This window comes from Camarhynchus parvulus, chromosome 1, assembly GCF_901933205.1.
Source record: "Camarhynchus parvulus chromosome 1, STF_HiC, whole genome shotgun sequence".
Classification (NCBI taxonomy): domain Eukaryota; kingdom Metazoa; phylum Chordata; class Aves; order Passeriformes; family Thraupidae; genus Camarhynchus; species Camarhynchus parvulus.
The window spans coordinates 80,726,855-80,740,992 of record NC_044571.1 but is presented as its reverse complement, the minus strand read 5'-3'; the positions used below and the strand labels follow the sequence as shown (position 1 = coordinate 80,740,992).

The 14,138-nt window shown below is 39.9% G+C and overlaps 1 protein-coding gene across 3 annotated transcripts in view; it reads right to left on the bottom strand.

The window, feature by feature from the left end:
- Positions 1 to 2,971: 2,971 nt before the first annotated feature.
- NOX4 (NADPH oxidase 4) overlaps positions 2,972 to 14,138 on the bottom strand; it is a 109,923-nt gene continuing 98,756 nt past the window's right edge. For all 3 annotated transcript variants that reach the window (XM_030951939.1, XM_030951856.1, XM_030952026.1), the window contains one exon: positions 2,972 to 13,959. In XM_030951939.1, coding sequence (XP_030807799.1) covers positions 13,839 to 13,959 — 121 coding nt within the window. In that variant the 3' untranslated portion in view covers positions 2,972 to 13,838. The remainder of the gene's footprint in view (positions 13,960 to 14,138) is intronic.

The window sequence follows — 14,138 nt, the reverse complement described above, 5'->3', positions numbered from 1 at the left end:
ACTTACAATAATAGTAAGAGTAGTGCAACATGTTTGTAGACAGGCACTTTAAAGACTCTTTTTCCAGCTCCCCTTTCATCTGAATGATGTTACAGTCATTTATAACAAAAGAAGGGAATGTAAGATTTCTCAAGTCGGAACAGAGGCATTTTGTTTTAAATTTCATCTTGCCAGTTAATAGCAGTGACCAGTGAAGATACAGACCACTAGAGAATTTAGGCTCCATGTCCTCTTTCACACCATCATGGGCTTGAGATGCTACTTTAAAATTAATTTTAGTCTTTTAATTCCATAGTCTGTGGTCTCAATTATTTAACCCAGAGGGCTGACTTTCAAAGCATCAACCTCCTATTAATATTCAGGGAGAATCAGACTCTTAACAACTCTCATTTGAGAGCAGAAATGAAAACCAGGCTTTTCTGTCTTCCTCACAGCGACTTCAGAAAATCAGTTCACTTCTAATCAGAAAGACTCTTCCCTTTTAGTGAAACAAATATGCTTAAATCTAAAAGTCTAGACACTGGGTCTTAAAAGTGGTGGCCTTTTGTCTCATCCTAGGAGCCATGGCACTCTAAAGCACCAAGCAGGGATGTCTGCAGGGAGGCTGTCACTTCAGAAATTGTGTTTAGCAGTCTGGGAACAGACAGAATGTGAAAACTCTGCAGTCATCCTAATTAAGGTGACATTCTCCTACAAGAAGACATACTACTGTAAAAAGTTATAGGAAAGCTTGTTTGCAAAATTAATCTGTAGAGAGATCAGAAACTGTGGTCTAACAAAATTAAGTTTCAGGTAAACCAGAAAAGTTTTGGGGAGGAAGACAAGTTACTGGTTACTCAAACCACCAGTCATCAATTCACAATGCACAATTTCAGATTAGAAAGCACAGTGTTATTAAGGTCAGTCTAATGCTTATGCATATCCTAATTAGAAACCAGAAAGGGAAATGATAAATTATGGAGCCATTATATTAATAGGAATTAAATTTGGGAGGAGTCAGAAGATGGATGAGAAATGCAGATTATTTGAAGTCATCTTACTTACAAAAAATGTTCATTGGTTTTTGGGAGAAACAATCCAAGTTGTTGCATTGATTACAAATTATTCCTGTGTGCTACTCTTCAGCCCCCCTGTAACATCCACGTACCTGCAATGTGCTTTTGGGCACATTTAAGGCAAAGCATCAGGTCCCCTGCAGTGAACAAGGCTGTGGCTAGATTGCATAGCTGCTCCCCAGCTTTCAGAGGCTGGTGGGACCAGCAAGGGGGTATTATTCTTTTTATTAGATTTTATTATTAGAATCAGGAACAGGTGAGGAATCACCTGTGTGTACTCCTGAAATGGTTTCAATTTTTCAAATGTTCAAATAGTATTTTCAAATGGTTCTTCAGCTGAAATAATTTAGGACAGGGGAGCCAGTTCATATCTAACCAGCACCCATGCTGTATTCTCCAAATAAATGAATATGTTCCCTGTAACATCAATGGAGAGGACAAAAAAATCACTTTTGAAATGACTTTGTAACCTGAAAGGCAAAAATCTAAGCCAAGTTTATCAGCTCTCCCTGGAGGGTCTTCAAAGGCTTTCACATCCGCCCCCTGACAGATATGAAATGTGAGAAGGGCGTTCATTTACCTGAGGAGATTTTGTCCATTAAATAACTTAGATTCATGTGAGGTTGATGCCCAGGTCAGGCAGACAGAAGCTGCTGAGCTTACAGCTGCTTGTTTTCGCTCTAGAAAAGCTCACAGGTTACTGGGAGCAGTCTTTGCCTACTATCGCCCATCCTTCTGCTTACCTCCTTATCAAGAACTTGTCATGGTCCATAATGCCCATAATAGCGCTGAAGTGGGGAGAAGGAAGAAGTTTTTCTCTTCCATCAAGAAACCAGCAGACTGCAATACTTACTTTGTTGTCTGCTGTAAGGAGAGTTTATTATTGACATCAGCATTTTCAGCCAGGTTTTGCTAAAAAAAAAAAAGTGTTCCCTTTTCCATAATCTTCTTGCATGAACATTGAGATTTCTCTTTTGATCAAATCCATTTGTGAAATATATAGTTTCCCATAAAAACTCTCCAAATATCAGACAGAAGATCAAAGCTCAAGAGCCAAAACATATTTTGCCAAACCTCATTACTTGGCATGGGGAAGGTGAGTGGGAAAGGACATTCCTCTTAATGAAAAACACCATCATAATTTTCAGAAATATAATTTTTTTTCCTCTGATAACTCTGCCCTGCCTGCCACTGACCCTGCATTTAGTATAAGTAAACACCTTTCGTAGTTGCACAGATCAGGAACTTCTCTAAATTGCAGCTGTTAGCTTTCCCTGTAAGTTTTTAATTTAATGACTAAAAAAAAATGAGAAGGAATATACAGAGTTTTTTTTTTTTTTTTTATATATTGCTGCTGTTAAACTCCTTATTCTGGAGGGACGGTACCTTTTTCCATCATTGTATCACCACCACTCTGTAATGAGAAAGTAAAAAACACAACTCTGAGATCAATATATGCAGTTTAACTACATATCCTTACTACTAAAAAATAAATTACCCAGAACTTTTAACAATTCTGAAAAATCTCAGAGAAGTCTGCATACTTGTATTAACCTATATTTGATGTGCAGCTTTCCTATAAAAACCCACAACCCTGCCAAATGCAGGAATGATTAGGCAGACAGCTCCCAGAACATTCAACATCTTGCAGGAAGTGGGTGCTTTAGCCTGCAGTGCACCCAACAGACCCCTAAACACATCACTGGGAAGTGAATTATGAGTCTTAAACTAGTTGTTACAGATTTGCTGTAGAATCAGCAGAGTCTTGCAGATCATAATAAAATAGCAGCTCTCAGATTAATATCTATCAAAAGCAGCAAGGTCTGAGCACACTGTGAAATACTTCACCAGAGCAAGCAGAATAAAGCAAATGCCCAGAGCATGTTTCAATGTCAGGCACTCAAGTGATTGGCACAGGTGAAGAGGATTTCTACATGTTTCTGATATGGGAAGGAACTTTTCTCATCACTGATTTTGACGGGTCAGATCAGGCAGATGCTTCTTTTTCCTTCCACTGTGCTCTAACCAAAGACAGAGTGTAGTGGAGTGATAATCTGCTGAATTCCAATGTGTGTGATGATGAGGATGAGATAATGTGTTCTGCTTCTAAGGTGGTCTCACAGCCACAGATATACATGGAATAAGCACGTGCCTCATGTTCCAAGGCAGAAAATTAGTCTGGGTGACTAAACAAGGGTGCCTAGTACAATTCTGGTAGTTTGGGTATCCTACTCAACTTCCTGCTGTTATGCCAGAGGATCCTGGGTCTCCTGCAGCTTGTCTGTGAACCCTGTCTGGATGTTTCAGCAAGTTTGGGGCATCACAAAAGTATCAGAGCCTCTGCTAAGGAGTGAAATCCCAGCCTCCCCTACCAGCAGTAATACACATGCACACATGCACATACACAATGCTTCCATGATTAAGGCAGTATGTCATTAATTGAGATCAGGTCACAAACAGCAACTCAGCCATGTTCTGCTCAGTCTTGGAATGGTTGTTTATTCCAAAGTCATGAAGCTTCCTGTAAAGTAAATACTTTTAGATACAGTGCCATAATTACATGATGTATAAACATATGGTGCTTTGTCAAATACAATAAAAGACATAAAATCACATTAAGATAATCTGCTAATATAACAGAATGTAAAAGTAACATCTGAACAGCAAAAGAACTCAGCAGCCAAATAGTTTAGTTGTCAGGTCTGCCATTAAGATAAAATGGCTAATTCAGATGAGTATTTTGGGCAAGAAGCCTCCTTTCCATACTGCAACCAGGATTTTGTATTTTAATGAAAAAAATTTTAAATGAAGGACTATTTTCCAGGCAAATCAAAACTCTTTTCTGGTGTGGTTGTCCCCATTTTACTGGTAGGCAAAAAGAAGACAGGATTTTAGAAAGAAACCTAATGCAGTTGGGTATAAAAATCTCAGTGAATTTGAATTCTCTTGTTACTCTGAAAATCCTGCACAGAGTGACTGGTTTGTAGGGGAATTCTGTAACAACATGGGATAAAGCTCAGGAGCCCTGTCTGAGTCCTTTTTTTAGCCAATGGATTTTATCTACCCTCACAACACTATGCAACTAAGGAAGGCACACTGAGGGAAAAGAGTTCTGATCCTGACTCATAAAAAAGAGAAGAATAAATAAAGCCTGAAAAATAGGAAAATAAAAACCCAAGTCTTTTTTAATGATCAGTTTTCTAGTTCTACCTCATTATATAGACAACTGGTAAAAATTTTCCTTTGTTTTAGTGGAACTAACAGATTCAGAAAGCTTATTGCTTACTCCTTGAAGGTTTATGAGGCATGCAGGTACAACAGTGACATATTTTAAGTCTTTCCAGTCAGTGAAACACAGTTCCTCTGTTGTGTTGGGGGGCAGCAAGCTGAAGTTACAAAATGGGCTGTTTCACACAGCAAGAGTATGACTTGTTATAGACATGAACCCAGTATTCTTTTTTTTAAAGTCAAGCTTGGGTGAATAACCTACAAATGAAAGCTCAGGGCCAAATTTTGCTTTCTGTTCTACTTGGAAACTAAGCAGACATTTCTCTTCAAAGAATTGTACCACATCCTGATCTATAAAAACATAAGAACAAATTGAAATTACATTAATATAAACAGGCACCTCTGAAAAGAACATTGAGTACTCAAAATTGTGGACATCTATGTGAATACTTTCCAAAATGGTTATCTTGCACATTGTAAAGACATATAAAAAAGTAAATGTCGCTTTCCTTTTTAATAAATTATTTTTATTTCACCTCTAGTGGCAAAGATATATAATTGCAGAACTGGAAATTCAGAAAAAAATTTCTGGTCTCTTCCTTTTGGGACAGGAAAGAGTGAGAGAAGAATGTGGTCAGAAATGAAGAAGTTAAGACTTGCAGCTACACAAAAGACAAGACATTAATTTTTCAGTCTCATTATACATGTTAACTGTAAATAACTACTTTCATGGCTCATTTCTTAAAAGAAAAATTGGAAAGCCAACCTTAGTTTAATGTTTTTTCCAAATTTTAGGGATGGCAAGAATTTCCTTTGTGGCCCACATCTTCCTTCTTGAGACTGGATTTTGATTAGTGGGATAAAAGCCTACTTTCTTTTCAGCATACTCACATTTGAGCAGGGGCTCCAGTTCCTGCCTGTTTACCACATCAAACTCTCACATGGCCTTTCAGTCCCAAATACATACCCAAAGTAAGACAAAAATTGATCATGTCTTCTTGCTCAGAGAAACCCAAGTCTAGACCTCCTACAGACATTGCCTGGAAGGTTCAGATGACAGTGTAGACATGATCCTAGAGAGATGCCTTGCTTCAAAAGGAAGACACTGAATTGCTGAAGCTCAGACTGTGGTACTATAGCTTAGTTTGAACTGTAGTTTTTCACTAATGAAGGTTGAAAAGGAAAAAAAATCAAAACCAAAGAATGCTTTGCAATTAGAGGAGTTTTTACAAGCTGGTTTCCACTCTTCTTCTAAGCATCTTGGAAGAATTCTTTTAAAATAGACATGTTTTGAACATATGAGCATTTTCAATGTAAAAAAGATGCTTTGGATTCTTTTGTTTGGTTGGTTCTGAAATTGAAATTAGATTTACATAAAAAATGTAAAATCATAGATCTTTAAAGAAACTGCCCATATACACATTATGGAACTAATACAGCTGGGCCCTTCAAAATAGTTTTTGGACAGCAGTTTGAGGGGAGATACCACAATTATGACTGTTCTTCTCAACTACCACAGAACAAGAGAATAATTTCTTACCCAAACATGTTTCATCAAATTTGGTCCTGCTAATAATCAGAAGGAGCACAGAGAGAGGAAAACTCAGTGTGAGTGAAAGTTTCACAACCTGGCACATTTGGACTAAGGATAATGTTTCAGAAAAAGCTAATTAATAAGCTCTGAACTTCATCAATATATGAAGCCTGGAAGAGGGTCCTGGTCACACCCGCATCTCAGTGAAAACTCTGCCCTTCTGCACTCACAGCAGCATCAGGGCCTCCCTGTCAAAGATGCAGAGCTGAACATATGTGTTGGGAGTTGTCTGCTTAACAGCACAATACTTCTTCTTTCCCTTTATAAACAATGAGCTCTCAAGCTCCCAGAAGCAAAGAAACCAGGTGAGGAAATATTTAATCAGTGAAAGAATGAAATTATATGCAGCTGATAAAGTACGGGCTGTGTGGAAATAGCAACTGTAATTGAAAGAAGAAATCCTTTCCATCACTGCCCAGTGTCCTGAAATGGCTACGTGTGAAAGCAGAAGCATGACTTAATTTCAGTGGTAGCCACAAGTGAGTGATCCGACTTTTTCAAAACCAAATTCCCAGTTCTCATTCAGAAGATGATGTGATCTTTGCTCTTATGAGTTTTCCCATTTTTTACATATCTGTCCTTGTAGCACTGCCCCTCCTCTGATTGCCAGAAGCATCTCCAGCTTTGGGATGCTGCACGCCCCCATTTTCCTGAAGCTAATCAAAGAGACTACAAGAGCCCCATTGGGTTGTGTGCACACCAGGAGCATTACACAGATTGATGCATGCTGCAAATAAAATGGAGGCCCTCTGCATTTCCCAGAATGGCATTTTCCTGATTCATGGGAAACAAAGAGTGGAAAAAGCCTCCTAATACAATTTGTGCTATGGAGGGAGGAAGAGCACAAAAAAAGGACTATGTGATGGAACTATGTGAAGGAGATGGGTGATCCAAAGGTTCAAACACACCTCTAGAAGAAGGCTGAGGTTATATGCAGAGAGGAAGACAAGGATCTGAAAGCCCAGCTCCCTCTAATCTTTCGTGGTGATGGAGCAGACCAAGATGAATGAAGCACAAATGCATCCAGCTCCAACAGACAATGATATTTCACCATCAGGTGGAGATCCCCCGCCAAGTTCCATCTAAGCTGTATTTTAAAGCTTTGGGGCATGATGTTTGGTTTAAAAAGTGTGTATCAAACTGTTACTAGGGCTTAAACAGTCAGAAAGAATAATGTCATAAGTGAATCTTCACATTCATAGCAAATATTTTTTAATAGTTAATTATGTTGCTCTGATACAATATAAGAAAAATGCAGCACTGCTGTCTTCTCTGCAGAGATTTTGCCATTTATTCCTCAAGAACACTACTGGAAAAATGGGCAGGGTATATTCAGTTGTGGGTGGAAGCTGGCATTCACCATCCTCATCTGTTCTAAACAGTACATGCTTCCAAGCATCTAACACCTAATGAGGTACAACAACATAACATGCTTCCCTGGTCCTGAACAACATGCCTCTACAAATCTAGAGAAATGCACAGGGTATGTCCATACCTTTGGCTTACCATGGAACTGTGACTGTACCCAAAGGTCAGACCAGCTCATTGCCTACACAATTCACCCTCAGGTATGACAGCTCTGATCTCCAGGCTTGAAAGTGCACACAGGAGGCTCATCCAGCTCTGTCTAAAACACCATCCATCTCACCCTGCAGACACAGTCAAAGAGCCCCTGACTCCACCTTTGCCAAAGCATGCCTAAGACTGGCTCAGGCTCACCATGGCTCAGAAATGTGACAGGCAGTGTTGTGACCTACTTCTGACCACAGATCAGGTATCACTGACATGTTCTCCTTAAAATATTTACACAGAATCACAGAAAAATGTGAGCTGGAAAAGACCCACAAAGATCATCATTTAAGTGAATGGTCCATCAGGGGATCAAACCCACAACCTCAGCTTTGCCTCTTCCCAGCAGCTTGCAGATCTGCAGCATTCCCAACCAGGCTGTGCCGAGTGCAGCTTGGGACACAGTCCACTCTATGTGCTCTCTGGTATTTTGCATTTCTCTCAGACTATTCAAGGGAGAAGCAAAAGCTCGAGGCTTTATTTATTCAATTGGGAAGGAACCCGTTATCACTTTGTTACTCTTCTAACATGCAAACACCACGACACAGGAGGGAACCCGTTAGCCCTGAAAAAGAAATGGCATGCTCTCTTGAAATCAAAACAAGTGCCCTGCTGTCGATGAATGTATTCTTGGTTACAGCACAGGGAGGAAGTTTTCGCTTTTCCTCCTCCATCTCTCATCCAAATTTCTTCCCCAAGGTTGTAGAGTATGAGATGAGCAACGTGACCTTGCAATGACAGAATTTTAATGAGTGACTGGTGCACCAAAAGCGATGCAGCAGCGTCTCCCTGCTCAGTGTTGCTATGTACACTAGACATTTATGTAACACTGCTTCTCATCCTCAAGGCTGTCCTTTCCTAGGGTCAGCAGCAACAAACACAAATTTATTTATCAAACTGTCAAACCTACTTACAGCTGACACAGAGAACTCTACACTCCAGTATTTTGGTGAAAAGGAGTTAACAGGTAAAGCTTTTTCCCAATCCACAGCTGCAGAATAGATGTTTTTCAGAAGTAAGTTAACTTGAAAGAGTAAAGGTTTTATTTCAAAGGAATTTTTTATTTCCAGGGTGTTTGCTATAATGTACTAGCTTTCTTCTGGGCTCTAGCACTGAGTTGTGCACAGAAATGCAATGCATTTGCATACATTAGCTCTCAACCCCCAGGGAGACTCGGTATGCACATCTAGAAAATGAGGTTTGGTTTTCATTTCTAACATTGAGAAGCTAAGAAGAATGTCTCCTCCCTCCCCGTGGCTCCCAGGTACAAAATATTTCACCCTGTTTCTTGCTGGCATTCATCATCCTCTCCATCCCTCCTTGGGTTGCTCCTCAGTTGACAGCAGTTTACCTGGAGCTCCAGGAACAGCCTTCCCTCTCATTCAAGGGCTCTGTTAAGAAGCAATCTGAAACTGGGACATGTGGCTTTTTCCAGCTTTCTCTCTGTGCCCATGTAATAATTGGACAGATCCACTGCTCTTAGTACAGATCCAGCACCTGTCTCTTAGAAACAGGATCCCTCTAGAGAATATAATACTTCAGGCAGGGGAAACTGTGAGGATACACTGCAAGTTTAGAGATACTCATAACATCAGAGGAAGTACACAGCATTCCTAGGTACCAAAATGGATCTCATCCCTCTTACAACATGGATGATACAATTAGCAGGATACTAAACCTTCAGATAATAACCTCTAGATATCCTCATCCAGCCCTTTAAGCAGAAGCATTTGTTACTCAAAACCTTTGTGTCAGAGCATTCATTATGCATGTCAGACCAGCAGAGGACTCAGGTTTTTTAACCTTAAAAGATGCTAATTAATATACTGTGCCTACAAAGGAAATTTCAGTTTCTAGGATTTACTATGCTTAGTACAGGCACTAAAATACCAGGCTCTTTATGGGAATGAAGAGTCTCATTTCAGCTCCATACATTTTGCCAGTGCATCACCATAGTGGCCTTAATGAAACACACCAGCAGCAGAAACAATGCAAATCCCAAATCACTGTTCACAGTTGAGTCATCAGCTATATTACATACATATATATATCCCTGAAAAATGTATATTCATAGCAGAAAATCTCAGCTCAGCACAGGCACCAGTGGCATTTTGATTAAACCTTCTTGTCAAATCCTCTTGGCTAAAACAATAAAAACAGGTTGAAATTGTGAGGCATGGAAAATAAGCAGAAAAATTGGATGCATAATCCAGAGAAGAAAGATCCACCTTGCATTAGATCAAACTGGTGAGTTTATTAAATGATTGCCAGGCTGAAGAGAAAATTAATCTCCCTAGAAGTGCTTTTATTTTTCAAAAGAGTAAACACTGCATTTTAATAACTTTGCCTCTTCTCTGACTTATGGTCCTTGAACTGCTATAGGCAGGGACTCTTTAGCCTCATGTCTACTTTCCCTAAGCCATGTCTTGTGGTTTGAAACTACAACCTGGTGTATTAAACGTTGAGTAGAGGTTTTCCTCTTAGGGCTGCTGTTCTCCAAGTCCTACTAAATCATTACTTCTCTGCTCTGTTAGGCTGTTACAGCTGAATTACTGTTCCCAACATGGCTGTTCTGCCACTTAATGCATTATCTGCCCTCTCTCAGCCAGCTTCAAATCTCTTTGCCACCTATGTGCTAGAGGCTAGAAGAGGAGAAAAAGACAAGGAAGAACTCACATGCCAGCAGTGATACCACATACTGAAACAGGGAAGTGTTGCCCCAAACACTGGGCTGGAATAATCATTGTGGATAATCATCTGTTCTGCAGACTTTGGTGGTGAAGGTCAGTCCCCACTAGGCCTTCCCACACAACAACAGGGCTCACTTCTGCTGTTCTTTGTTGTGGCAGTGGACATTTACTTACACAAGTAACCTCAGTGATATGGGAATAGGTCTTGGGTACATCTGAATAATCCTGCTGTTAGTTGTGTAAAGCCCTGAGTCCCAGGCTGCTGCACAAGGGCTGGATTCTTCTGGCTTGGAAAAGGCTTGGTTTTCATCACGGTATGGAAACATTCCTGGTCTAAAAAAAGAGTCCTGAAACAATTGTGATTAATAAAACACAAAGATCCTGCTGAACAAACACTGAGAAGTCTGCGGCTTTGTGAAAGACTGAGTGAAAACTGGAAGAATACAGGGCAGGATCCTTCCCCTGCCAGCAGGACACTTATTACAGACTCACAGGACACAGTTTAAAGTGCAAAGTGATGCTCAATTACGTAAATCCAGTTGATCTCCAAATGTGGGATTGAGTGCTGTCAGCCTTCACTTACTTGTCTGGCACTGAGTTATATTTTTTACATACATTTGTCTTACAGATATAAAAGCAATGGAGTTTAAAAGAGGGCTTGACCCTGTTTTGCAAGCTGGAAACAAACAGAGCAATGATAACACAGCCTGTAGAAAGATTTTGTTTATCATAATATCTGCCACTCCTGAAGCCAAGTCACAGTCACTCAACAGCCCATAAGCTTTTTGCCTCTCTTACAGAAGAATAGCAAAAGGAAAAGGAAAAAAACAACTGAAGCTTTTACACTTTTCCAAACTCTTCTTCACATGGCCTAGCGATTACTCAAATCAGCAACAGAGTGGTTTTCCCAAAATAAAACATAAGCACATTTGCATAGCAATTAGACAGCTCTTTCTACTGCTTATGCACCAAAGTGATCCCAAAACATTAATTAAGGCTCAAAACACTCCAGAAAGGCAGACAGTCCAGAGCTTGTTTTACAAGTGGGTCAGCTGAGTCAGATACAGCACAAAGACAGAAAAGAGGACAGCCTGCATCTGCTTTGATCTTGCTGTGACAGCACTGCTCAATGTAACAACATGTGTGTAACATACCTACAAACAGCATCAACTCCTGCAACAATGCAGAATAACAGCACAGTACTAGTATTACTATTTTAATTATAAAGTGTTACCTAGGCAGAAGCTGAGCCAGAAAATATAATCTGCTTTAGCACAGAGCTAACTGCAAAACTAGCTGCTCATTATATGGTAATGGAGCCGGTATCTGTCAGAGGAGATGTAAAACCACAAACAACACAGTGATTAGATGACTCTAAACTGTATTTTAAAAGCATGTGATATATCCCAAAACTAGAGGAAAAGATCACTTTCTAGTTGTGGGTAACAGATGCAGGCATGATTTCAATCACGCTTTAAACTAACAGCCAGAAAACAAAAAAGTATGCAGGACCTACAATATCCAGTATGTATGCATCTTGCCAACAGTTTTATGTTTATTATAAAATCTACGCAGGCAGTATTAGAAATAAGTCTTACTGATTAAAAAGAATCTAATCCTTTGCTCCACACCTCCAGTTTTACAGTGATGGATGAATGAGATCCAGTAGGAAAATAATGGTCCTTTCTGCCTCAAAGAGAAAAAAATGGAAATCAGTAGCTGCAATGTAGGCTCCCATCTCACACTGCATTTCTATTTTGGCTTCTCTCATCTGAGCTACTTCGAGAATTTTCCTCAGTAGGAATTTGTCTATCTCTGGTTCTTTGCTTCCTGCCTGGATTTCAAATTGGGCAGAGGCAGAGGTAAAGACTTCAGTGCCAAGTCTGGACACTGAGGAACACATTCCCACGTGGCTTCACTGATGGACCTCCTCCTTGCTGCTCACTGAATGCAACTCCTGAGCAGAAGCTGCCAAGGTAAAGACCAAACTCATTCTCACTAGTTACACATGCAGGATGCCTATACACCACCTACTAGAAAAATGCTTCCCTCTGAACACTCACACTGATACTTGCAGACTCTGGTACAGAGTCTGTGTCCCAAGCAGAAATTTAGTGCCTTTCCCACTAACATAAAAAAGGTATTCATTGGATAGATGTAAATGAAAGCAAATGCACTGCCCTAAATACAGGTGAACCACAGGCACAAGAGTTCTCAAGCCAGCCTCTGCCTGTGTATGCTGCAAACACTACACTGTACTGCTCCCCAGCTTCTGCTGGAGATCAACAGGAACGTTTTCACCATGTTAAAGTGATGCTGATCTATTAAGAGACGCTAGAGTGGTGCCTATTTACGCCAGCTAAGTGTCTGATCCCTGTTTAAATGCCCTCATCTCAGCAAAGTAAGGAAAAGGTAGAAAAGAAGAAATAAGGGAAGTTGGATTGGCTATTTGGACGGACAAAAAAAAAGGTGCTCCTCAGAACCAAAAACTTATGAAGTACCAGTTTCAACCTTTAGCTCTCCCATGGCAATTATGGACAGAAAACAACTGAGGGGAGGAGCAGGGAAGGAGAGCTTAAAATTGGGATGTTTTGAGATCTTCCTCTACGGAACAAACTGAAAGCATACTGAAGCTCCAGCAAGGTTTCTATCTGCACACATCAGCCAAGGAGCCACAGAGCTGAAGGGTTCATTCTCACTCTGCTGTAGATCTGGTCTCATCCTGCTTTCAGTGGCACCAGGGCAAACAAAGGGGACTCCAGGGAAGACACTCAAAGGATCAGAGTCGACCAAACATACTCTAGGACCCTTAAAACTGGGTTTCAACCTGCTGTGCTGTAAAATAATCAGTCAGAGCATCTGAAAGCTTGAAGTGTTTAACATTCAGGGCATGTGAGTACAGAGTGAGTGCAACTTCCATGTTGAGTGTGTGATATAATAAAACTTCAGGTCCTGTCTGCTCCTGTTCATTGCTTTTCTTGCTCCATCTTTATGGCTGCATAAATCATAATTATTTTGCAAACTCACTGAATACTGAACTGATGCAAGATACAGAGTTCTCCATGTACAGATGTGTGCTTGCCAAAAGGCTGTGACTAACATCACAGCAGAGGCTGCCCACTGGTGCTACACAATTGTGCTCACTTTTTCTTAGGTTAACTTCATTACAGAAGTAGACTAGCAAGAGTAACACTCTATATTTTAAATACAGAATCCCAGTTCTGCAATGCATAATAAAATCTTTAACATGGAGTATTTCCACCCCAAAGCCTTAAGATTTGTATACCAACAAAAGCAAGAGTCTTTGTAATATACTATGTTTTGCCACTTGGACTAACCTGGGGTATCTTTTACTGATCCAGCTTCAGAGGACTGAAGTGGAAGAAGTTCAAACATTCCAGATTCTTCTTCCATCAGCTTATAAAGCAATTGTGTCTTTCCCCAGCTTCTGTACTTTTTAATTAACAGAAACAAATACAAAAAATCCCTCCCACCACAAATATTGTGTGAGCGTATTTGAGTAAAAGCACTGATTATTTGTTGGTATACTGCTGCATCCATCAGTCTTAAATAATCATAAATAAAAACATTTGTGCTATTCTTTGGTACATTTCTGTCTGTTTAAACCACAGCTGAACTTTTATGTTGTACAAACAAAAAATTGCACTTTTATCTTCTAGAGACTCTTGCTCCACGAGATTTTCAGCTGAAGGATTCTTTATTGTACTCAAACCTTGTCCCATAAGAGTTGCTGCTGTTGCTCAGTTTATGAAGTATCTTAGAGATTTTGTTTGGTCCACAGCAGAAAACTCCAATGGTCTTCCTGTTTAAAAAAAGAAAAAAGAAAAAAAAAAAAGAGGGGAGGGGAAGTTATGACATTGTGAATAAACAGTAATTTCCAATAATAGACAGAAGTGGATCCTGGCCTCATAGTATTATACATAAGGCACCCTCATACACATTTTAAGGTGAGAACAGTTCACTAGATGATGCAGTTGGTTT